The 26,993-nt window shown below is 44.9% G+C and overlaps 1 protein-coding gene across 2 annotated transcripts in view; it reads right to left on the bottom strand.

The window, feature by feature from the left end:
- Positions 1-26,762, bottom strand: part of PIAS1 (protein inhibitor of activated STAT 1) — a 50,914-nt gene extending 24,152 nt beyond the window's left edge. Inside the window, exons 1-2 of one of the 2 annotated variants that reach the window (XM_088533817.1) lie at positions 26,699-26,762; positions 4,244-4,688 (exon numbers count right to left, since the gene is read on the bottom strand). In XM_088533817.1, coding sequence (XP_088389943.1) covers positions 4,244-4,688; positions 26,699-26,722 — 469 coding nt within the window. In that variant the 5' untranslated portion in view covers positions 26,723-26,762. The remainder of the gene's footprint in view (positions 1-4,243; positions 4,689-26,698) is intronic. The other variant, XM_088533882.1, reaches the window with a different exon arrangement.
- Positions 26,763-26,993: the final 231 nt, after the last annotated feature.

Raw genomic sequence — 26,993 nt, forward strand, 5'->3', positions numbered from 1 at the left:
AAGCAGAGCAGCTCAGTTGCAGCCCGGGGCCGGAGCGGAGCTGAGAGTTCAGCTCGGTGTTGCACAACCCAAAGCTGCACAAGCGGAAGTGGGGGAGCTGAGCCCGAGCCCAGAACAGGGTTTTGTTGAACTTCCTCCCACAAAGTGCATTTAGAAAAACAAACACACAGTAAAAGCCTGACTTCCATATAAACCAGGGGGGGGACTGCGCAGAGCAATAGATCAGCTTGCTGCTATATGAAAGGGGAAAAGACCTGCCAAGCAAAACTTTTATAACTTCCAAACTAGATTTCCAAGTGCGTTGAATTAACTGTTTAATCGTCGTAACTCGAACTACGGTCGCCCTAAGGATTTTGGTCAGATTTGCTGCAAGATCAGACCAGACACGCGGCACGTCCACGTAACCCTGATGGATCCTGCTCGAGAAGGAAGCCTCAGGGGAGGTGCAGATCAGAAGCACAAACGTGGATTTGCAAGTGCGGAATTCTCTCAACCGTTTTCTTCATGACAGGCCCCAGAAATGAAACTCGGCTTTACTGGACATACCATTATCAGGGCCCACAGACTAGGAAATTAAATAAAAAATGTAAGTAGATCAAGACAAGCCTCAGTAGAACCACTGTAGACATCGCTTGGTGGAGAAGGACCCGGGGCCCGGCAACGCTTTCCGTATAAACGGTATTCCAGCTTCTTGGAAAGCCTGACTTTCCCCTCCTCTTTCCAGGAGGCTGCAGCACGTAGGTAGAAATCCTGATTTCCACAGCTCAGATCTAAGTTCCAATGAAGCATTAAACATCTCTTAACAACTGAAGCACAGCAAATTGCAGGATGAATATCCCTGCGCTGCTCAGGCAATTTTAAAAGAGCAGCATAGCCCCCGGCCTCTTTAACCTTTTAAATTGAAAAGGAAAGTTTAATTTCCAGTTACTAACAGGTAACCAAAGACCCGTAACCTAGTTACAATGTTTTTTGTAACAACTACATAGCTAAAGCAATTACAAATGACATATGCTGCATAACAAGAAGTATTTTAAAGGATGTTGTTTGAGTATCTAATGTCTCTTCCTTAATAAGCTGGCAGAATTTTGGACCTCAGTTAATCATCTCATAGTAAACACATTTCGTCGCACAAAAGAGATCTTATCTCTGTGTCAGGACTTACTTTTAGAAAATTGGCCCCAAGTTTAACAACCAGCTTGCAGAGTCCATATGCTGAAGACTGAAAACGGGAAGACTTTAAATGAAAGTTGTGGTTTTACTCAAGAAGCCAACAAACAATAATTCTCCTATCCAAAGGTGATACTATTAATAATAATATTTTTTAAGCAGCATTAGTAAGGTGGCGTTCACACATTGTTCGGTTTTGTCAGTAAGGCCAAATAGGAGACATTTTCTTTCAAAGAAAAAACTGAAGTGCTTTTAATAAACACACCCGCACTTCAAGGCACCGCTTGTCGTCAGAGCTGTGCAGATTTACCCACCAACTTACACCGAGGACACACACAGAGCTCTCCCGACTGACTCGTGTGCAAGAACATCCAATGCTGGTGCTTTGCAAGGCAGAAAGGCCAATAAAACAGGGATCAAGCTTCACAGCTCCACGGAGCCGGGACAGATTTCCCCAATGTTGCAGCTTCACGTTTTCCAGCGAGCCAAAGCAAGGCTCCTCAACAGGAATGGATGGCCCAAGCTCTGCGTGGCTTTCACCACTGCGCAGAGCTGTGTTTTGGGGAAACAAGTGCGAGAAGGTAACATCCATTTCCTCCTTTTGTTCTTGCCATTCAAAATAAGAGTTAGCAAATTTGTTTTCCTCAGCTGTTTTTCACATTAGCTGGGTACTATCAGCCTATGGAAATGTTTGGGTACAGAAGGCATGATCAAGGGCCCTGCTGTGCAGCTCCCTTCCCCAGAGGGTTCTCAAATTATTGCTTTTCTCCCCGATTGCTTCTCCCTCTCCCAATTTAGCAATTCCAGAGCCCACCAACAGGTTCTGCTTTAAGCTGGGAGGTCATCATTAAAACTCCCAGACAAGGGCATCAAGTTGTTCTGTTGGAGGGAAAGAGCGAAGCCCAAGTTTTGCATCCTCTGCGAGGGATCCGGGGAGGAAACGCAAGCGGGAGCCCCTCCGGGGCGGCCAGATGCCACGGAGAGGCTTGGAGGGGCTGCAGGATGCTCCAGCCATTTGAAAACAAAGTCGGAGAACCTGGAAGCTCGACGTTTAAATGCCAAACCCACACTGTCTGCAGCACAGAGCAGAATGCCCAAACCGTCCCAGGCAAATATTCAGCAAGGCCTTCAACACTGTTTTCAGTTTGAGTACCAGTAACTGCATCAATGGATAAATTTAACCAAAGCTTTTTCTTTGTATTCTGTAATTAGAGAAATAAGTCCACATTATTTACATTTAAAACTGTTGACCTGTATACAAAATTTCTTTAAGTTCTTTTGAAAGTATATAAAAAACTGCGTATTGTTGACTATTAATCCAATGTTGGATTTTTTTTTGTCCTTTTTTCATTAGCATCTACATTAATCACTTTAAAATATCCTCATAACATTTGTGTTTAGTGATTTTATACCCTGTACCAACATTACTTACCACTACAAAAAGAAATCAATACAGATGTTTGACTTGCATGGACACGGATGCTCTCTCTCCCACAACAAGCATATGAAAAATATGGTTTCAATAGTACTGCTACAGATAAGCAAAGCAAAAGGACAGCACAGGACACACACGTAAACCACGAACCCAAACGTATCCCTAAGTTACTAGCTTAAAGGACAAGCAGTGCTTAAATGCACCTGGAATTTCAGCTGCTTCTATTTTCTTACCCTGACAGTCTGTGAGTCCACAAAGGGGAAAAATATCCCACTGTATATAAACTTCTTAAGCAATAAGACATGATGGAGAGTGAATTATGATCTCATCATTTAGGACTGGTTTGTCAGGCGTGAAGCTGACAGCGAAGTGTTCTGACCACATCGAGGAATAACTGCATACCGTATTCCTGCCCCGGAATGTCTTACTGAAATTATACCTTTTTTAAAAAGTATTTATATTATAAAAGTGATGAGACACATGCTGAGTACCTAATTATCCTGAACCACCAGCACCACCTGGAATGCTTATTAATCAATTAGATTTTAGACTAAAGCTAAATACACATACTATAGCTCTTAAAGGAGTATCTGAGCCATAAGGGAGCGCAGCTTACTCGGGAGATTACGAGCTGCTCTCTCTTTTCCTTTTAACATCTCAATCTTAACACGTTAAAACAAACAAACAAAAAATATGCAGCCAACTGCTCAGGGGATCCCACTTGTGAGGCCTGCAGACCACCACGCACCCGTCGGGCCTCCTTCACCCCGCAGCAGTCCAGGCTATTAATGGAAATTATTTGCTCGGTTCCGTTTACAAGGCTCCTCTTTCCCAAAGCCCCGTCTCCTCGTTCACCCACCCGTATCTGCCCTTAAAAATACCCTCCTCCTGCTAGTCTCAAAGTGGCTCTTTTCCAGGGTTTCGGAACAGCAGAACCATCCAATGCGCAGGCAGCCCCTCCAGAAATCAACGGCACTATTGTATTTAAGCAGCATTTAAGAGCATTAAAAGTTAGCCACGCTCTTAAGTGCTATGCGGACTCAGAGCCAGAAAGATCACACGTTATTATATAACACTCAGTAAGCAGCAGAATATTCTCAGCAGCTACGCAAGTTTTTTTTTTATTATTTGTTAATACAAAAAGATAATTTAAAAGAGGAAAAAAATAGCCAAAACAGCAAAGAACCAGAAACGTTCCTAAACTCGGGCCATAAAGGATCACAGCAGACATCCAGCCTGACATTCTTTCATAGCATAGACAAAATTTCTTGGGTTTGCTTTATTATTTTTTTTATCATTATTATCATTAAATGCTGTGGTTTAACTGCCTGCTTTCAATAGTTTCTATTTTCACTAAAGCCTCATTTTCTGAAGTTTGGTTTGCTCCTTGTCAAACTCACCCCTCGAATACAGTGGAACTTTGAACCATACTTAGTAGCTCAGCTAGAGCAACTAATGAGTGTTACGTAAGATGTCTCTCCATGTGCTGTAGAACAATCTGTTCCAAAAGTTACCAAAAATAGCAATTCTCTAAACACTGGTATGATGCAATATTTAACTGGATAATACCAGGCTGCTGAAATTTATCCACCGCTCCTAAAAAGTTTTCAAAAATTGTTATCACAGCGCTTGTTGCCTTACCTAGGCTGGTAGGCTTTATCAGCTCATCCAACAAGTCATAAAAAGGTAATTTTTGAAGTTTGATGTCGGGATGGACAGGGTGGAGCGCAGACGTGAGATGGGGGAGTTCCAGTTCATGTTTAGGTCCCAGAAGCGAAACGGGAAGCAGCGGCGACGTCGCGGGGTGCCCGTCGTAGCCGAGCTGTGGAATGGTAGACGGAGACAAGGTTGCTGGCATGGAGCTCGAGTGCACGGCGGGGAGGGACAGGTCTGCGGGCGTCATGATCTTCTGCGGGAACCTTCGCCTATAGAGTTCTTTGATTTTCATTTGGACGGCGGGGCTGCAGCCAGCCTTTAACAAGTGCAGTGCTTTCGTGAGAAGTTCGTGCTTTCGGCCGTGCTTGTTCCTCCCCGCGTAACCCAGAAGCACTTGCAGTTCAGAAACTCTAAGGCTCATAACCATTTGCTTTAAAAGAAACAAAACGGGAAAATTAGTATTCGAGTTACAGCATCGTGAACGCTGACATCAAAACGTAGCTTGATCCTGGGGTAAGCACACGGTTTTGAAGGGCAAAGAGAAGTTTCTGCTCTTCTCCCATAAATTACCTGAAATGCAACATAAAATGGGATTTGTTCATGGAGAGGTATATTGACTGAGAAAGTCTAATGAGCATTTTTTAAGGAATTCCTTTTGCAATAGGTAATTCAGGACAGCAATGCTGGGGTAAAAATTAGCGACGAGGGCAAGTTGCCAGTACAAGACAGAAAGCTTTTAATGCAACAACGTTCTTAATAGATGCTCCACTAACACCCACAGTGTTAACGAGGTTTTGGGCTTCCAGCTAGAGGAATAAAGTCCCACATGGGCACTGTTCAGCCCCGGTACCTGCACTCAGCCTCGCGCGGGCGCTACGCCACACAGCCAAGTCCGCCTCGCTGCGCAGTGCGACTGCTCTGCACGGGTCCAAGGGAAGGCAGGGAAGCGACTGATGTAAAAACACCTAGGAAAACTGCAATCTGATTTTATTTTGCAATGCTATATGATCATTACTGGGTTAACGGAAACTTCTTTGGATTCAGTGTCCTACATACTGAAGCACTTTCCTTACTGATCCTTCTCCTCTCAGCCGCTTGTTCTGCTGTGGGTGAGGGCGCTGGGCTCTGCCTTCCGCTCCGTCCCGTGCGTTTCACACAGGCTTTACTGCCTCCTAACGAACCAAACTCCGAGGCATCTGGACCGTTTCCCTCCTTGAGCGACTGAGGAAAACAGACCTGTGCAAAGCAGAGAGACCAGCAATACATCTGTGTGCACTAAGTCCTCCCCGTGCTGCGCAGCCGGCCGGAGGGCGAGCGCCCAAGTCGCCTTCCAAGCCTCTTGCCGGGCTCGACAGTGACTTATTAGGCCCAATGGAGCCGGGGACATCAGCCGGAGTCGTCTTACTGGGGAGTCTGGGATTCCCAAGGAGTCACAGAAAGGATAAAATGCCCAGATGCCTCCTACCCCCCACCACAACCGGCTACCTGGGACTTCTGCAGGAAGCCATTTAGAAATGCTGAATATTTCTAGGCAATTCCAAAACAAATCCACACTGTATTTGCAGTGTATATTTGGGACAAACATTATAATTAGGCATAGCCAGGGTCTGTAGCTTCCTTGACACGGAAAGCAGTCTAAAGATTACTGTCTTCTATTTGCTGAATAACCAAAGCAGCACTTACATTTGAAAAAATAATCTTTTTAGAAGAGTACACATGCTCTCCAGTTCTCCAAGCTGCCTGAAATATTCAAGCATGTACATTACCAAGTGCTTCTACCATTAATTCCAAAGCATATAGCAATAATATTGGGAAGGACACTACCTCTGCATTAGCAAAAAGGAAGCATAAGCTCTTATCAGTTCCTCAACCTGTCAGCACCAGCAGATCTTCTGCAAAGGGGAATCTGCAACAGTCATCTCCCTACCCTGGAACAGACCAAGTTACCAAAGAAACTCCCAAACTAAGTGATTTATATATTTAATAAAGGATATAGCAGATTATTTTAACCAAATTTGCCACAAAACTTCTGCTCTGCTGAGTGTGCCACATGAACAGAACCAAACAACCTTGCGGTGAGTTTTTGATAGTCTGGATATAACACAATTCTGCCGAAATTTTTCCTCCGCGTGCTTCACACCTCCAGCCACAGGACTGCCACGGACCTACCAGCTAGAACAGGTATTTCATAAGGCAAGGAGGTGTCCTAAAAGACGAAGACGACACCTCAGCTGTGCTCTGGAGTGATGAGAGCGGAAAAGGAAAGCGAAACAAACACATGTGAAGCACCAACAGCAATGTTTATAACGCTTTGCAAATGTTTCTTCACTGCAACGTGTAGGCACAGCTGAAGGGCTCAGTGCCTGCTACGACCCTGCTAAAAGGCATCTCAACAGCCACAGGTTCAGGGCTTTGCTACAGCCCTATAGGCCCGGCTTCCAAAAACACAAACGAGCAAGAAGTAAACGAGCTAACTGGGAAGCTCCTGCTACACGTTGGACATTTTCCATTGTGAAGTTCCGGGCAAGCACAGAGAAAATCAGGTCTCTTCTATAAGCCAGGCTGGGGAACCAAAATAAAAATCCTCAGATTTTTCCCCCACTCTGAAAAATTCCTTATAAGGAAGAACAAGAAAAAAAAATTATTTGCAACATTACGGGCACTGATGCATCAATTAAAAATGCAGTCCTGAGAAGACAAAAAAGGGGAAGAAAAGGCAATAAAGTCTTGCTGTTTTATGTCAGCCTCCTGTTTTACTGAGGAGCCCTTCCCGCGCGCAGGAGCCCCCGGTGCCCGCGGCGGCTCCAGGCCCTGCCGGTTCGGAGCGCGACGCACGATCCCGACGCATGATCCCGACGCACGGCCGGGCCGGCAAGACCCTCTCCCATTGCTGCAGTGGGAACAGGAAGATTCTCCTCTCCTCCTCCAACATAGCTGCGCTTTATTTGAGGACACAATGCGGCCGTATCTGCAGCTGCCAAACACACAAAATAAATAGAATTTAAGAAATTTGCCCCCTTTTCTATCACGTCTCATCTCATCGCAATTCAGATGCTCCCTGGGCTTAGCGACGCTAGCAACTAGCACAGAAAGTGCTTTGCACCAGGGAAACTTGCTGCTTTTTCCCCCCCGGTGACCAGGGTAATAAGATCATCACTGACACCGGTACCGCTGCACCTACAGTCAGCCACAGAAGTCACCACCCAACGTCAGCCCCCAAGGGACAGCACAACACGGTCCTCAGCAGGAGCCACCCCAACATCTGGCTCTATCAAAACTGGCAAAATGTGTTTGCCCTTTTCTTTAATGCAAAAGGAAATTTTTTAAAAAATAAGGTTGGTTCAAATTACACGTAGATACATAAGGACAGAGTAAAGGACTATTTGCTAGCTGCACTTGCAGGTAAACCAGGTGTTCAGTTTTGCTCTCAGGTGCCAGGAAACACATGGCCCTCCGCGCATCACTTAGTGCTCAAATACTGAAGTCAGCGAGCTCAGAAAAGGGTAAATTACCCGTCGGTCAAACAATTTTGGTGTGAGAAACAGGCTGTGAATAGCAGATAAAGTAGCTTGTTTGGAGGGTGACGCACCTTTTGGTATGCCCTGCCATTGAGGCAACATCCTAAACATCTCTTCACGCACCTACTGCTCTCCTGAGTATCAGAAGGAAAGGACGCTCTACCTACAGCTCCTTCAGTAAAATAACTTTTCCTCTGAGCATTTTTTTTTCTAAATAACAGATTAAAAAAAAAAGTTTAAGGTATCCCAAACAAAAAATAGTGCCTAGCTGCACTTGAGATGAGGAAGAGCAAGAGGTTTGCCCAAGACTTTCACAACGGGATGGTGAAACAGGAACCGCCCAGCGGCAGGGCCCGTCGTGCCGCCCCGGGCACGCAACGTCAGCAGTCGTTTCCTTGGATTCCCTCCGCACAGAAAATAGCCCACATTTATTTTTAAAGGATTATTTTCCGCAGAAGCCATTCGAGTAGCGGAGGCGACACGGCCAGGCCTGGCCCGGCCACTTCCCGGCTAAGGAAACTGGCCAGGAGCACCGATTAACGGGTGACACCGGACAGGACATCAGTCACGAGCCAGACCTTTCCCTGCTCATCTGCGACAGCTGGTAGGTAAGGCTAAAAACAAACAAAATCTAAGCATTCATGCTTATGGATAAGAAACTCTACTGATAATCCTGTGTAGCTGGTCTAACTGGTCTCATGCAGAAAAAAATAGCTAAAACATAGCTAGATTCAGGCAGAGAACACCATTTCTAGACTAGAAAATAAGAGAGGGCTAAAAGAAAATGGCTTGAAGTGTAGGAGGACAAGCTACAAGTCCCAGTGCCCTCAAAAGGGCCAAATGCAGGTTATTTTTGCTGAGATCCTGAACTAGAAATGGCAGCTCCACGGAGCAGCAAGATGAATAATGTGGCAGAATTGGTGACAAGCACCGACTGCACAAGACCCCGTCTCCAAAACATCGGTGGCAACACTAACAGTCCCCCAAAGTAGCTGACTGCTTTCTAGAAAGGGTGTTTCTACATCTCCAGTAATCAGCCAAGGAATTTATCTAGAGCATTTAACAAGTTATTTCCGGATGCTTATGATAAATAGAAGCTATGAATAAGCTCCAAAATACATTCAAAACCCTTGCCAGAACGACAAGAAGTATTTGGCGAGGTACCACACCATGCTGTGCCTAGAGCTACGCAACAGGTCTGCCGGAATCGTGTCCCATTAACACGGGAGCAGGGGGGAAAATCCATCCCAAGCGCTAGTTAGAAAGTGGGAGAAGACAGGGAGAAGCGGGAGGCATCGGGCTCGGGCTGCGCCGTGCGCTCACTGCTTGGGCACGTTTAGCACTGGTGGAATTCAAAGACAAAAATGAAAAATGTCCCCTTATAAAACAAGTAACAAGTTACTAATCCAGGAACGCCACAATGCACTTCTATAACAGGGCTTAAAGAAAAAAAGAAGCCTTCAAAGTTGTTCTTTGTTTTCTACAGAAGCCACAAGGAAGCATTAGATTAGTATGGAAATGGTCTTGAATTCATCTCGGTGTACCTCCAGCATCCAGCTGTAAAAATACAGAGTTTCGCTGGAAGTTCCTGCACGCTCTGAACAGGCTCCTTAAAACAGAGCTATAAATCTCCTCGAGGAGCAAGCTGTGCACAGGCTGCAGCTGAGCCGGCAGCCTGAACTGCTGGAATCCTGGACACGCTTGGGATACGGGAAAACAGGAGACCGGGAGGGTAAAAGTGCTCCCCTTTCTACAAAGCCACATTCCCTAGTCCTAAATTTCCATCTGCAAGATTTATGCGAGGAAGCTACCAAGGTAAACTGTAAAACTGAGATCAGCCTCCTGAAAATCTGCACGAGGGGGTAAAACCACCAGCTCATGGAAGCTCAAGCCCCTCTGTGACAGGTTATAACTTCGTTTGTCCAAGGCAGCCACAACACTAAGAGGTTGAAGCCTCAGTAATTCAGTACGCAAGGGAGGCAGAAGCATGAAGAACAGTGATATATATACTCCATACAGCAACCTTTGAGGAGGAGACTGGTTTTCACAATAAAAAACACTGATCTCTTCTGCTGTGATACGTCCAATCTTTTAATGCTGCTCTACCTGCCAAAATAACAGGTACAAACATGATTTGCCTTTTATTACAAACATAAAAAGATAGAGTATTTCTTAACCAAAACACCTTTTATTTACACAGTGTATTTGTTCTCATAAAGAACTCTCCACAGTCATAGCATCACCAAACCTATGCATTTATCTAGCTGGCAATAAAAATAGATATTAATCAATTAAAATGATTTTCCCTAACATACTTCTTCCCATTCCAGCAGGGAAAGTTCGCTTCCAAGCTCAAGTGAGGTGCTATTCACTCCAGCACGTTCACAGAGGATACATTTCCTTGTTAACGATATGGTTGCATATCTTTTAATGTAAACAGTATGATCCTTGAACCAGCCTACCCAAATTGTGAAGCTCGGTTTCAAGCAGCTTCCAGCGCTATTTAATAGGAATCTCTGAAAAGGCCACCTAAAAATGTCATATTTCACTCTGAAAGAATTGTGTACAAACAGTCCTGCAATTAGCTCCTGTGGTCCTTCCGCACGCAGCTCCTGTGATAACTCCACGCGTCTCATAACCGGTTAACTCTTCAGTGAAATTCACAGATCGACTAGCACAAACAAGGATATTTTCCTTAGATGCTGTTGGCAAATACTGCTTGTTATCTCTGCTGTGCTGGCTGCCAAATACAACTCGATGCAGTACTCAAATCGGGTAAGTTGGGTCGGGCAATTCTGCTCCATACATGGATGGTAACGAACCTCAGCATTTCCCTCCAGCCCAGCAGGCCTCCTCTAATCCTGTATCAAGGCTGTTATTAAATTCTTTGGAGATGCCTGCTGCTTACCAGAGACAAGAAAACCCGCAGTGTTGCAAGCCAAAACTCAATATTCACAAGAGGAGGGGAAGAAAAAAAAGCCACTGAGGAGAGAAACAATATTGCAAAGAAAACAAGGCAGATCTGTCCTCACTGAACAGCAAGTGTTAAAGGTTCAGAATTTCTAATACTGTCTCCATGCGTCAGAAGTTGCTTTATGGTTTTTACGGTGAGCTGTGGTGTGTGCTATGGCATCACGAACGCAGATCCCGAGAGCTTGGCCATGTCCAGCCTGGCAAATGAGCACAAGTGACCAAGGCTTTAGTTACCACCCCCTCCACTGCCCCTCTGCACGGGGAATCAGCTGGGACTGCCCCTAACCCAGAAACCCCAGCTCTGCGCTTGAACCCTTCAATTACCAACCTCTTTCCTTCCTTTTTTGCTGCCTTTTTTTCCTCTTTTTTCCCCTTTTCTCACAGTCCAGAGCAGCGAGGTAGCAGCCCTCCCCGTGCCCTGCATTCCCGGCCCCACGTGCCCAGCTCGGCTGCAGGCTCTGCCGGAGACTTCAGCGAGCCCTGAATTGGGCTTGATTTAACGTAAGTCACATTTTATCTTAATCTGTAACAAAAGTTTCATGGTTCTCAAGAGATTTTATTCACTAGGTGAACTATATTATTGCTTTTGGTATTAAACAAGGCTGCTGACACACTAGTTATTATCTTTATTTTACTCCTTTAGGTGACTCCAATTTTTTTTAGCCATGCTCAGACTTAATTGCCCCTCGTGTATTTAGTTATGCAGATGGGAATCATTTTTGCACAGCTATCCGCTAGCATAATTTCCATGAAAAGTAATTGCAAAAATACTAATTTAGACGATCTCTGGACACAAAACAATGTGCCTCTGTAAAGACAAACAGCTAATAACGAAGACAATTATTTTCAGCTATTTGGGAGAGGGTCATTGCCACGCAAATTTACTTTTTATTAAGAATCTTCTTATCCTTAACTAAGCCTTTCAGCTAGCTGACAGAAAGCTTGATTCCTGCAGCCCAGGCAAGCACCAACAGCTGTGCAAAGAGCCCTCTAAATACACTGTGCTTTATTGTAATCTCTCTAATGCAGAATACTGAAAGTCTACATCAACAGAGCAAAATACTGAATGCTGCATAAGTTACGGTATTAGTCCGTAAGACTTCCCCTTACTACAAAAATTTTTTAAAAAATAAAACAAAACTAAGACATCTCTGCTTTGGGAAGCCACACAGGATGACAAACACGAATTTTTTTCCCCCCAGGTGATGTTAGGTTTTACAAAAAGAAAAAATGGATATGCCTTCACATGCAACTAAAACACAAAAACAACGATTACATAAATGTTTTGACTGATTTGGGACTTGCAAATAGTCCTTTTAGCCATATTTTTTCAGCAGCAGACTGGAGAATTAAGCTCCAGCCACTCTCTGAATATCTGAAGTATCTCAGTGAAGCAAAGCAACTTGCAAAAGCCGAATTTAAAGGGAAGCTGGACAAGAACGCACCTGGAATTCAATGAATGCACCCGTAGCACAACAAGGACAAAGAGAAGGCTTAAAGAACCTCTCCACAGCAGGCAATTCAAAGATTATTCCTACAATCAGTTCTGATGGTTGCCCGTAACAGTAAGTTAAATCCCCACTATGTCAACAGACATTATTTCTTCATATTTCTAGGCCAACTTAGGCAGCATTTGATTAATACATATATATATGTGTGTGTTGCCATAATATTAATGCTTGTCCTCTTCAGAAATAATAAGAAATAAAAAATAAAAGCACACACGCCAAGCCCACCCCCTCCCACCTTTCTCCTCCTGCACATCAGGGCGCTGCAAAGGGATCTGTTCTCCACATTCCACAGGTTCTCGTCAAGCACTGAAGTGTTTACATATCTGCCCTTCGCAAATAAACAGAGTTTTGCTATTTGCTTAGCTTCAAATGAGATAACACTTTAGGATACAAAATTATACAAGAAGATCAAAGTATTTTAGAATACATGCAGACTTTTTTCTTTCCTTGTTTGTCCTATTTTCTTAGGAAGAACAGGAGACAGACTGCATCATCATTGACTACCACTACTATCTAAAAATGTTTTAACTATTAAATTCACGTTAAATCCAAATCCTGATTTGTAAAGTACCGAACAGCAGGTTTAAGGCAGTGTATGATTAATTCTCTGTCTCTCAAAAGTAACCAATTGCTGCATTAATGCCTCAAGAGCAGGAAAACCAGAAAAAAAGTGAAATATTTGTTTGCAATTCTCTTGGGGAAAAAGAAAAAAAAAAAGAAAATAAGAAACAAAAAGGCAAGAGCCTTTGCAGAGGGTACCACTTCACGTGTCACCTGCACCGGCTCACGAGATGCAACACGATGATGACATCTGGCACTTTTATCTCTAACCACAAGCCTATAGAAAGGGCTGAAACAATAGTTAAAAAAAACACCTACAACAACAAGGGAGGAAAGTGGGGAGAGGAAAGGAGGGAGGAAGGGAGATGGACTGAAAGATTAAGAGATTTGGGCAAAACATCAGGTATGGGAAAAGCTCAATAATTTACTGTTAAAAGATTTCCCTTTTCCAAGCCAGAAATGCAACCCAAATGAAATAAATCTGCTGACAAGAAATACTTATGAAATACACTGGCCAAACACCCTGTTCCCTTCTAATGCTTATCCACTGAGAATAATAATTTATTACTACTAACAATTAGCCTTAATTGTTATGGCAGAAATACTTGATGGAGACAAAAGTTCCCACTGTGTCAATAAGCTGAAGAACAGTTTTCCATTAAGCAGTCATACTGACATCCCTATAGCCCTTTTTAAAAGGCCAGTCACTTGCTTATAACTTCTTTCTTTTAGAACGTTTCCATTACGAACCCCAGATTCTCTTAAACGTGCATAAGGAAGCCAAAGCACAGCGTTCTCTTAAAATGGTCATAAAGCAGAAACCCTTCAAAACGAACTAGAAGTTTGAACAATACCAAGAATTTTTCCTTTGCGTTACTGCCCCTCGGAGCATCAGGTAGGATGCACCACACAAATGAAATGTCACCTCTCCGGTTCCGCATAACACGGCGTGAAATCAAGGTAAGCCTCAAGTCACACGCATCAGCCCTCTTATAGCACCAATTAGCATCAAGTTTCCCTCTGTTCTTGGGATAAATAATGATTTCAAGCACTCAAAGCTCTAGAAACATTCCTTTAATACACTTTTCCATAAGTCTTTCTAAGTAAGGAGACCAGCAAGCGTTTTGTCCATTCAAGTCTTCCTCTTCTTTCAGCACGACACCCATTCTCTTGCCTTTCCTCTACTAATTTTTGAAACAAAGCCATTTTTAATGAAGCAGGGGAGATGGTCCAAGTTCTTTTCGTTCTGCTTGGTTAGCCCTAACCCTTCCTAGAAACAAAAACACAGACCTGGATATTTGCTGGAGACCAGAGCCAGCCAAACAGCCTTTTATCTGCTCTTTAGCGATTAAATATTTTCTTGTTTAAGCATCACCAGTTAGGAATCCCTCCTAGGAATGTGAATCCTAAGAGAGGAGCGGCTAGGAATCATTCCTCTGCTTTCCATGTTTCACCTATCAATAACGTAGCGACCATGACAACCTGAGGATGCAGGAGACAAGATTTGGAGAGCAGTAATACTTTTTATTACACTTAGAGAAAGAACTTGCCTATCTGAAACTTTCTTCAACCGTATTAGAGTTGGAATTATTATCCTTTGGTATTTTATAGAAACATCTGCACATGAACGAGTTCCAACTAAAAGCAAGTCCAAGAAACAGCATTCCCCTGTTTACACGACTAGCCCATGAACTTCAACAGGTTAGGAGGTAACTGCATGTGAAATTTCAAGTTACTAAACACAAAGCAGCAAGACACGGAGAAAAGCTGAATTTCTAATGTGTTTTACTATGCTGCCAATACATCAGTTCAGGAGAAAAACCTCAGGCATCACTACAGGCAGCTCTTCGTGCAGCTACAGTCAAATAAACAGATCTGCAGATAACCAGTAGGCTGAAAAACAGAGTGTTTTTCAGAACTGAAGGAGGAGCCGAAGATGGGAATCCAGAACCAAGAGCAATACGTATATCTCATCCTTTGGCTGTTCCAGAAAGTTTAAAAAAACAAAAACAGAAAACAGAATCAAAACACAAACTGCAAACCTCCGAAACCTGGGCAGAGGTGCAGATGTGGGCATAAATCCGGGAACCGTTCCTCGGGAGCACATGACAACCCACACCTATACGCACCTTGGGTTACAAACGCCACTAGATGGGAAAGCTCCCGAGCCAAATCCCGCTCATCCATCCCAACTCGTTTTATCCCTCAACAAGGTATGTGCAATGCAAGGAAGACACATTAACAGCACAGCACCAGCAAGAAAGCTACGCTTGAACCACATGTGGCCTTCTAATAACTCAAGAGTAGTTGATTTTTCAGACTTTGAAGAGCTTATCGTCTGTCAGAGCGCGCACAGTGGGGAGCCCTAATTATAGCTATGACCTCTGTTTATACAGATTAACGTACAACAAAACCTGATTTATTCCTAACTGAACAGACACAATAAAAATGGAATTACTCATCACACGCAACGATATGACATAGAATTCACATTCACATCAGATCTTGAGCTAGACTGATTTTAGAGGACCAAAATGCATTTATTAATACAGAAGAGGAGTCAGCAGCTGGGTACAAAATCCGCATTCTCAGATCTCACGGTCAGTATCAGGTGGGAACACTTGCAGTCGGGAGCCTGTCTCCTCTCTCCAAATCTCCCTGTGTTGCTACTCAATCCAGTTCCCACTGAGAAGGTCTCAGGATCCCAGGTCAGGCAAGTTAATGAGACATTGATGACTCCTTTGGCTGCTATTCAGGACACCAGAACCAAGATCGCTAAGAATCACACTGATTTCATTCCAAGTATCAGCGCAGCCTGGAAAAGGGAGCAGCGGGCGGCAGCAGTGCCAAGCACTGAATGCACATCCTGGGAAAGACATCTAAAAAGCAGCACGGGGACAAAGAAAGAGAAGGCAGGAAGCTAAGTTTTTCATATCGCCCACAATGATTGGTTTCTGCTTCCCACTATGTAAAAACAAAAGATGATGATGGAATAATAGGAGAGGAAGCCGACCTTCCTGCTTTTCTTCGGTATTCAAAGGAGGATAAAGACAAGGGTCTCAAATGACACGGGCCAGCAGAAGCAGCCACAGAAGGTGCCCATTATGCGAGGCCCAGAGTCAGGACAAAACAGTTCCCCAGCTCCCACTCCCACCCTCAGAATTTAGGCCACCCTTCCCAGGGCTGCCGGTGCCACCAAAACTAACCGCCTTGGGTCACCTGCAGGCCCAAGAGACAAGCGCTCAGTGCTTAGGAACCCCCAGGTTAGCAACGCTTAATCCCAGGACAAAACATTCAACCATGTGGTAGAAAGCTAATAATACATCCCCTGGGCTATATTTCCCGGGCTTGTGTAGAGCATAGGCCAGGCCTACAGAAAAAATTCCTTTAAAGTCACGACACACTCCAGGGAAGCTGCCTCTGTGGGAAGAGGCACATTGAATTTCCCAGTCCCCTCAGCCTGGCACCCCGTCCCCTTCCCCTGCAAGCCCACACTTCCAGCACTGCATTTAGCTTATAATCCAAATAAATCTGAATTTAATTAATGCACTCACCCTAGAACCCCTGCCTTGCATGGAAACAAATCGCTTGATGGAATCTAGATTTTACAGGCCAAGTTGCAGCCACACCTATGATTCAAAAAATATTAAAACCATTGCAAGTAAACCGCAAAAAAGATACTGCATTTAACTTGGCTTTAGTCACAAGAACAACTAGAATCGAAAGAGTTGCCTAAAAAAACTTAGATAGAAAAAGTCACAGCTTTCTATGGAAACGTTGACCAAGTGAAAAAGCAGCGAGCGTGAAATGTTTCTGCAGCAAAGTAAGCAACGCTCACACACGCTCCCCTAGTTTCCTTGCACTACGGAAAGGAAACGGCCCTCCGGATTCCCATCCCACTCGGAGGGCAGAAGGGAAGACGCTGTTTCAATCCCTGCTCCTTTTCATCTCTACTGACCAAACTATTGTCCCACCTCATTAACTGCCCTCCCAAATCTCGCTCTGAAGAGGGACATGCAAGGCTTTTGTCACCCAGTAATGTCACCCGAATGACTCTCGCATGTTTGTGGGTTTATCTTCCGCCTGTCCCTTTTTACACGTGCAGACAACAGCACTAAAGGCTCTTGCAATGAGGGGATTCGTTTCCTGGGTTTCAGTCCAGCATTTCAGAAGTCAAGTATCCCCCTCGCTGGTGTCTCTCGGTGTGTTCCACATACTCATCAATACATATACACGTCGTGTATACATACACCAACCATGCACAGGCCCAAGGAGCAAAGAAGCCAGTGCAGTTAATCACCTTTACTAAGCAATGTGAACATACTCTGAAACACAGGGGCACATTAAGAAAAAGAGAGAGAAAGAAAAACCGCACACAAAAAAATCTTTTCTAGTCAACTGAACCTAGGAAACGAGCCTCAGTACATGACTGCTTTCCCTGAAAACAGCTTGGCTCCACCTCAGAGCTCTAAGTACGTTTAAAAACTACAGAATAGCACAGGTTGGAGAAACTATGAAGTCCAGGCTGTACAAGCAAAACGATTATTCTGAAAAGATTAATAAACATTAAAAAAAAAAGTCCAGATACCCTTAACTTGCTGCTCAGTTAAAGTTCTCTTCTTATCAATCTGTCTGAACTGCCAAAACACCAAGCAGCAGAGGAAGGTCACGGTTGGGTTCTGCGGGACCTGTGCCAACACAGGCAGCTTTTTACCTATCCGTTAATGACCTCAAGAAGGATGCAAGCAGCAGGGTGACAAAGTTTGCTGACAATATGGCAAGGTTTTAAGGATGAGGACAGACTGAAGAATTGCAGACAGACCTCATTACGCTGAGTGACAAAGCAATTTGATATATGTAAGTGTAAAGTGATGCCCATGGGGAAAGGCAGACCTGGCTCCACATACAAAACGATGGGCTCTAGGATGACCTTCACCACCGCAGAGCGAGCTCGTGGCCGAGGATAAATAGATGCATGAAAACATCACCTCAGTAGCAGTAAAACATATAAACTAGCATCAGAAATTAAGGGAAAAGGATCAGAAAACAAATGAGAAATTGTTATATGCTGTATAAATAATCTCTGGTTCACACAGATCTGGAAGAACGGGTGATTTGGATCATCTTAAACAGAAAGATGCATGAGAGAGAGGTTCACAGAAGGATGCCAGAAATACAGCACAACTTCCCTGTTAAACAATGGCAATGGCTAGGACTCCTCTGCCTAGAAAATCGAGAATTTGGGAAGGATAAAACAGCAATATATAAAACTATGAACAGTGTAAAGAGAGCAGATAGAGATCACTGTTTCTTCTCACAAAAATGCAGCGATCATCATATGATGCTGGTAGGTGTCAGCCAGGTTCAAAACAAAATGAGGAGGCTCTTCATGCAGCAAACATCAGAAAACAGAAATCCCTAGGAAAACACGGTGAACAAAAGAAGTTCACAGAGGATCAAGCGGACCCTGGACAAGTGCTTGGCACAGGGATTCATTATGGCTTGTCTGGCTAGTAGCCCCTATCAGGTTCTGGGGACCTTTCAAGGGACTGAGCTGAAAATAGCTGGAGGCTGGGAGGGTGTCACAAGGAGGCCACCGTGTTTTTCATGCTTGTTTTTACTCTTCCCTGTGCACTCACTTCTAGGAGCTGTTGGAGACAGAACTGGGCCAATGTACTCTTGGCCTGGACCAGTATAGCTGCTCTCGTATTCTTAAGCTTCACTTTATAATACACATTGTTTATTTTTTTTTGCCATTTCCTCAAGCCCGGTGATTTTCTCAAGAGCGCTAATAAAAGCACTGCTTCTCAACTGAGCGTGTCAAATTTTATCAACAAAGCAGTGAAAGTGAAAATTAAAACCCAAATGAAAAAAATGGGTGTGCACCCTTTGGAAAAATATTATCTAAAATACTTATAATTCAAACTGACAGCACTTCTGATATTAGATTTTAAAAATTTGAAGTCCTGCCATCAAGCGGCCTCAGCAGATTCACTGATGAGATGCTGCTAAGTCAACATGGGTGCTAAGAACAGAACAGTTTTGTTTCTGCATCACTGCTGAAGTTTCTGCTGTTCTGAATTTGGAGCAATATACTTACAGGTGCACTAGTAACTTCAATAGCTTGAGCAGAGCTGTCTGCTCTCTTTCTGATACGCTGAAAATCTACCCAAATACTGGGGCTGTTTTGCAGATTCTTATTTCGCACCAGGGAAACAAGATACAACATCTGCACAAAAGTGAGATCATTTTGTCAAGGGAGCCTCAAGAAACAGTATTAGGAATGAATCTATTTGAAAACATTCTCATCCACACAATTTTCTACAACACACTCTCGTGTCTCAGATAATAAGAGTATTGCCTTACTGGATTTGATCTCTGTTTATCTATATTAAAAAAAAAAAAAGAAAAGCAAGAGAGAGAGCACAAGAGTTGCACCCATACTTAACTGCCAAGCAAAACTAGGTTTGCTACTTCCGTTTCCATCCTACGTTCTATTTTGCATGCTAACTAATTAGATCTTCTGTTCCAAAGCTGAACAAAGTGGCCTTGTCTAGTCCAGATTCCACCAAAGAAGGCAGGAAGAACATGGTGCAGGAGATTATAAACGGAGTAAGCAAGAAATTGCAGCTCTGAACGATTCTCAAGTGACTGTCCCACCTTAAAGAACACGAAGCGTCTTCATGTGGCTGGAAGTGAAATTAATCTACTTACAGAGCAAGCAGGCCGGGATGCGATTCCTTCTCCGGAGGAAGTTATCCGGGGTCACGTGCCCAAGACCAAGGCTGCAGGAACCCAGCTACTCACACCACAAACGTGCTCATGGACCGAAACAGCACTGGAAAGTTGGGGTAAAACTCAGACTATCACTTATTTGAAAAGATACATGTAGCTGCTTTCAATCCCAGAGGCAAATAGGGATAAATTCTTTTGCTATACTCTGTCTTTTGGCTCAGCTCCCAAAACCTGATCCCCTTTGTGAGCCTCCTTAAGAGCAGAGCAACGCCATCAAGCAAACGCGCTCAGAAGAGCCTCGATGAAGCTCGGTGCACCCAGCACACCCAATTTCAAACTGCCCCCCATCTCTGCAGCTCCACGTGGCAGATACAAGGAGAAGCGGCCCCAGAGCTGCTAGAAGTGAGTTCTAGGACACGGTGAGGCCGCTGCCTCAGCATGTGCCTCCTGGCAGACCTGCTCCAAATGCAACCCTTGGTGAGCAGCTCTGGCATAGCTAGAGCATTATGGAATTTTGCACTCGGTAATCGCTTAGAAGAGAATTCCTTTCCTCTCCTAGCCTATAGGCCTAGCCTAATAGCTTAGAAAATGAGTCCTCTAGGCTCAGCTCTGCCCAAAGATGATGACTCAATTCCCACCCAATGTGGGCTTCTGGAAACATCTATGATGTGTATCTGCACACTGAGAAAAAGCTGTGGCCACAAAAGATGCATCTCTAGAAAGTGAGGGCAGTATTGCAAAGGGGCAGGAGTTAGGCTGAGCTCAGCATTTTATCATACCTCTCACTGGGTTGTACAGCCTCCCTTCTTGGAGGTTTTCAAGATCAGACAGGAAAAAAAAAAAAAAAAAAAAAAAAAGGAAAAAAAAACCTGAATAACCAGGACAGAGCTCAGAGCTGACTGGGCTTTTCCTCTGCCCAGGTCTTGAACTTCGTGCTTGTTGACGGAGCGCTCCAGGATCCCTCCAGGATCCCTCAGGAGACAGGACACACCAGCAGACAGGGCAGCACATTACAGTCATCCCAAGCAGCAGAACAAGCAGATTGCTGAGAAAGTCCTGGACCAATAAAACTGCCTCCGATACAGGAATGTTGGCAAAAGAATAGGAAGAGAAACAGGAGCAAGGTCTTCAGCACAGCACACCAGGAACAAGATCGCGTTACCTACACTCTAGTTTGATTCTCATTCCCACTGACAACTTGGAAGATCTGAGCTTCAAGGCTTTACGTGTTCCCTCCCATGCACCCTCAACTCCATATAGTTTCTTTTTCAAATATTTAACATCTTCCGCTTTGTTGTAGCCCCAAAGCTACAGTGTTGATTTACTCTGAATTAGTCAAGTTCTACAGCAATTAGTGTAGGTGTTAAAAGCGGGCTTTTATAGACAGCATTGAGTAAAATTATGGAAGTAAACGCACTCTCGTAAGCCATGGAAGAAGCCTGGTTCTCCTCACTTCCCAGTACCTCAACTAGGAAGAGGCTCTGCTTTTAAAAAAGCATTTATTTTCATGAACAGATTCCACCTACGGTACAATTTCTGCATTAAAAAAAATCATCTTTATTTAAAGCAAACAAACCAGCATTCCCAGTACTTACTGGTCCACAAGGAGCTGGGATAGCAACAGGTAGCCCTGACAGGTCAGTCACACCAGTGGAAAAAAAAACTGATTAAGGGGACTTCGAAATTCAGCTGCTCAAACTTGTATCACCTGAAAAACTCATTTTCCCACTTCGCCCCTCAGGAACAGGAGCAACATTTCTGTGCGATTCTTGAGGCATATTTTTGTGTTAACCAGAAGAGAAATTCCTGTTTACAGAGGACAGCATTAGCTGCAGCATCAGGCCTGCAAAAGGCACACAAAGTACGTATTGACAGCTTCTTGACAAAAATAAAACATGTTTACATTCGCCACTGAACTCGTGACTTTCCCAAGACTTTTATTGAGGGCAGTAAACTAGAGTTTTCCATTAGAGGGGAAGCACCTGTAACATCTTTACTTGAAGTAAAAGTTCTAAAGGTTTCTAAACTGGAAGCATAGCATGAAAAGTAGAGAGATGTTTCTGAGACAACTTAATGTCTGTAGGCAGAATTCTCTCCTCAAGGAGCCAGGGGGCCAAGTGCACTCTGCAAGGTCAAAGGAAAGCAGCAAGAGACCCCGTTCATGTCCGGACCCGAGTCACAAATCCTCTAGGAGGCTGAGCAATATCGACACCCCATAAAATAACGCCTTTAAGAAAGGTACGATTACCCCAAATCCAGTATTTTCAGCACAGACCATGAGCCAAATGCCAGCGGAGTTCAGCAGTTGATTAACCTTGTGTTAGCCATGGATTCCCTCATAAGCATCACTGCAATCAACAGAGATTACAAGAGATGCTTAAGAGAAACACCGAGAACAGCACTCAGAGGAGAGGAGAGGGCTGGGGGTATCTCAGCACAATTACAGGGAGCACTTCAGCCTCAAGTGCCTGGAAGTTCTATTTTGTTTTTCACTATAATGGCACTACAGAGAGAAAAAAAAAAAGATGTTGAGTTCCACAAGAAGAGGGTACTGCAACTGAACCCCCCATGCCAAGCACACCACATTAGTGACAAGTTTGCACTTATCTCTGTGCTCTGTATGAATGCAGGTCAGAGCACAAAGCACGCTGAACAACTCCAATGTTATAAATAATCTCAGGACCTGAAGATATCTGAAATGCCTACAGCCTGTTTCAAGGGACATTTTTAACCATTTCTTTTACATATCTGATCCAGAGCCATTTTTAATCAATGGCCAAGCAGTCCTGAATATCTCTCCTCTCTAGGGTGATTTTTTTTTTGGTAGTGTTCCTAAGGAGTAAACCCAAATAAGATACAGCATCTACCTATTCATTTCTTAGCATCTCAGCTTTTTAGCAGTCATTTATAAACAACCTTGTAACAATAGAGAAATAGGCTGGAAACTCAGGAAGAATATGAAGAACTGGTTCTTACATCTTTCTTGCTCCTCACGAGCGGCCGTGAATAGAATTCCACTTGCACATACCTACAGATACTCCCAGGACGGTCCCTAATGTTTGTGTAGGGTTTATCCTCAAACTCTGCTGACACTACATTTATGTGTACACAACACACAATCTGTTCTTTATTGGCAATAAAAAAGTGTTATGGATTGGGACTTCGACAGTTAAACAGTGATGCACAGCTGCCAATTTTATTCATCTGATCTCTGCAATTCCAGTGCTGAAGACTAAAAGCTCCAAGAAAGATAGTCCAAAGTACAGTTTAAAATACTATTATCTTGGTATGCGCCAAATTACAGACATGAAAATAATGGGATCCATAGACTTGGACAACAATGAAAAATGGATCATGCTGACTTTAATCACAGAAACCGCAGCAACTTATAAAAGGATTAAGTAAAAATAGCTCATAGTACAGAAGAGTAAAAATTCTAATTGAACACTGAAATAGGTGGCTTATGCTCATTAGCATTGAGGATGCAATTTAACACAACTGCATTTCCATACCAGAGACCCACTTCTCACTATTATCAGCACCACCTGAAAGCCGTGCTACAAGCCTCTCCTTCTCCCAAAAAAAAGCTTCCCCCCATTTAGGAAAAGGGCATTTCCCAACTGATTTTTAATAGTTTGTTTTCATCATCATTGTGTGGAAATGCTATTATGTATTTTCATTCAAACTCCTACTTCACTTTTTTTTTTTTTTTTTTTTTGGTATAAATTGTGTCTAACAAGAAACACACCAGGGATCTCTTCAATCCCCAAAGGCACTTTCTTAAAAGCAGAGAGAACAAAGCAGAAAATCTCCCAGCATGTGCTTTCCAAACCAGCTTCTTAGGACAGTATCAAGAATGACAATACCAGAACATAAGCTTTTCTTTTTTATTCTTTGATCCATGTATAATTGAATTGATTATTGCAAACTATGTAATGATTTCCAGAAGACTTGAGTAGAAGGCAAAGATCACAACAATCTAATAACCAATTTAAAGAGATGTAAGAAATATTGAAGGAAAGATTTAATCACTCAAGTATACTCCTTCCAATTAGGAAGAGCTTTAAATAGCTTACCTTGAGATAAATTAGAGTCTGTATGCAATTATACAGGAATAGTAATTAAGATCAGGAAAATTCACATATGCCTTAGCCTACAGAGCTAGAGAAGCAATCCATAGAGTAAGAGTTTTAAGTTACCTTGTTTAATCAATAGAAATGAAAACATCCTACTTCAATTTATCAAAAATTGTGAGAGTACCTAAGAATTCAGTAACCTCACAAGCCTAGAATCTCCAAAGCATGTTTTACCTGAACTGATTTCCCCCCCGCAGTAGCACCTATATGAGGCTCCTATATGAGGCAGAAGAGCAAAATAATTCGATCAAAGTGAGAAAACACCTTACAAGGAGCTCTGATTCAAGATGTGGAAAAAAAAATAGCGACCACCAGTTTTCTTGGGGAAACAAAATCCTTAATCTTACTCTGCACATTTACTGCACATTTATTTTAATCTTACTCTGCACACTTGTGTCAAATCACCTACCCCATCTTCCCTGTTAACCCTGCAGGTCTCTGCATAGAAAGAAAAGAAAGTTTTAGACACAGAATAACATGGCCAAAGTTCTCTGCCAAACTTTTTTCTTACAAAGGCAGCAAGTAAATTACCCACCATGCAGCTCTTTGGTTTGATTTTAGTTTTTACAAGTCGCTAGTTCTGAAATCAATGCCACTTGTTAATTAATCAGAGGAGATGTAGAAAGATTTTACTTAAGAAAAAAATAAAAGGAATTCACTGTTTATTTTTCAAATAGCAGTGTCTGAGTCACAGATTCTCCCTCAGTTAAGTCTCCTTTCAACTTTCAAAAACAACAAAAAAAGTATGAATGTAAAAGTATGTTTTCTTGGAATGTATTCCTACTTAAAAATACCCACTGCACCCACCTTCGATATAAAACCTTTGGTTTTCCAAGGATTGCTCGCCTCACCCTGTCCCTAATAATCGAGTTGTACTACTTCTAGAAAAAAAAACAATGTGCGACACAGCTAAAACCTTAGGCAGAAATTTCACCCTCCCTCTTCTCTCTCCCTTCTTCCCAACAGACACACATACCCCTTTTGCTTTACATGATCTGGAGAGAAAAAAAAGAAAGATTTTTTTTTAAAAAAAGAGTATTCAAGCCCCTATATTGAAGGTTTCAAGGTATCAGTTAGAGAAGTAACTATTTTTTGTTCCTGAAGTTACATTGCCAAGCCTCCTTGCTCCCACAAAACCTCATTTTCAGAGGGGCTCCATCACCCGTCCCGGCTCACAGGTACCACGAGCGACCCCGAGCAGCAAAGGGAAATTGAAAACAGCCACTTTGACATTTTCCCTTCAGCTCCCTAAGGCAACAACAGCACTTAGAAGAAGGCGGGGGGGAAAGCATCATTTCTCTCTACTGATTCTGAAAAAAGAAACGCAGGTTTAAGAGGAGATCAATAAGAGACAGTCGGGATGACAAGCGGACGCAAATATATTTCTCCCTAATCCCTAACTGCGAAGCTGTGGGGAAGGGCAGGAGAGGCAGCTCCGACACGGAGGAGCACACGGAGCCGGGGGATCCGCAGCCCAGGGCGGGATCACTTCCCACTGCGGAGCTCCCAACATCAATAAGTTGTCAGTTTTAACAGTAAAGTCTCACCTTTTAATGCTGTCCTTTGACCACCATACTTAGCACACACGGAGAGGGAAGAAACTTTATTCCCTAGTTCTTTCTCTCCACATGAGTCAGTTTTGCTTACGTATATAAACACACCGCTGATTTTCAACTGCACATCCAAAAATCCTCGAGTCTGTTACCGAAACACACTAGGCCGTTTACTATGCTGAGATGAAGAGTTTAGCACTGGAATCAAATCCCAAGCAAAAGCTTGTGGGAAGCATAATATGATAAAATAAAATAAAATAAAAATAAAAGACTTGGGGGCAATATTGCTTGAACAATACCCCAAGCAAGATATCCTCGCAAACACGGGGCAGGGGAGGATTTAAAACACTGTTTGTCCTGACCTGGCAGACACAGACCCGAAGGGTTTGAAAACGCACAAAACACCGGAACTGTTCTGCATCCCGACAGCATCTCAAAACGAAAGCATGCAAAACGCTTGATGCGCGGGAGAGAAAAAACGGGGAAAAAGAAAAAAAAAAAAAAAAGATAAAGACAAAGGATTTCCCTAAACGCGCTTCACATATTTTATACTGCACACACTTGGGAGCTGGACACTTTCGGCGCTTCCTTGCCGACGGGCCGACCCTGCAGCAGCCGAGTTCCCAAAGTTTGGAGCGCGCGGCCGGGCTGGCACCTTCCACCCTGGCCCTGGCCAAGCTGCAGCGAGGGGCAGCGGGGGCTGCCCCAGGGCCCGGGGGGCTGCCCTGGGGTCCGGGGGGCTGCTCTGGGGTCCAGGGGGCTGCCCCGGGGCCGCCCTGGCACCGCCTGGGCTCTGTCACCCCCCAGACGCACCGCGAGGCTGAAGCTTCGCCCCCTCCTCCTCCCGAAACGCCACCAGCGCCCACCTGGAGAGGGGGGGAAAAACTTCCCTCCCCGCAGCCCGAAGGGCTGTTTTGGGGGTTGTTTTCGTGTTTTATTCCACAGGGCTCTGACAGCAGCGCCCTGGCGGAGGCCCGCGGCGGGGGCTGCCTCCCTCCCCCGCTGCCCCGGCCGGGGCGGCTCCGCGGCGCCTGTCACCGCGGCCGGGACCGGCCACGGGCTCCCCCCGCTGGAAACTCGCCGGGGCGGCGGAGAGGGGAGGGGAAAGAACCGGTAACGGCGGCGGCTCCCAGCGCAGCCGGCGCCGAGGGGAACCGCGGCCGCCCCCGACGCCGCGACAGCGCGGCCGCCACCCGCGGCGGCTCCGCGGGGAGGAAGAGGAGGGAGCCGAGCCCGGCGGAGCGCAGGGGAGGGAGGACAGCTCCGCTCCGCTCCGCGCCCCGTCCCGCTGCCCCCGCCGCCGCCGCGCAGGGGCTGGCGGAGCGCCGCGTCCCCGCTGCCCGCGGGGCTGGCGCCGCGGAGGAGGAGGAGGTAGAGGGGGAGGAGGAACGGGGGGAGGAAGGCGCGGGCCCCGCCGCGCGGCGCCGCGGAGGGAATTGGCGCTGCGCTGTACCTTTAGTTCCGCACTGTCCGCCATCTTGCGAGCCCGCGCGCAGGCGCAGTGAGCCCCGCCGCGGCGCCGCCTCCCCCGCCGCTCCCTCCCGCCCGGCGCGCGCAGCGTCTGAGGCGCGGCGCCATCTTGTCCCTCCCCTGGGCGCCGCTCCCGGGCGGCCCCCGCGGCTCCCCGGCGGCGCGGGAGGCCCCAGCCCGCCCCGCATCGCCGCCCTGCTCGGCCCGGCTCCCTCCGTGCGGGCAGCGGGAGGGAGGCGGCGGCTGCGGCGGCGGCAGCGCCCACCCGGTGCCGCCTG

The sequence above is a fragment of the Tinamus guttatus genome, unplaced genomic scaffold, assembly GCF_059628265.1.
Source record: "Tinamus guttatus ecotype Peru unplaced genomic scaffold, ASM5962826v1 Tinamus_guttatus_pri_ptg000004l, whole genome shotgun sequence".
Classification (NCBI taxonomy): domain Eukaryota; kingdom Metazoa; phylum Chordata; class Aves; order Tinamiformes; family Tinamidae; genus Tinamus; species Tinamus guttatus.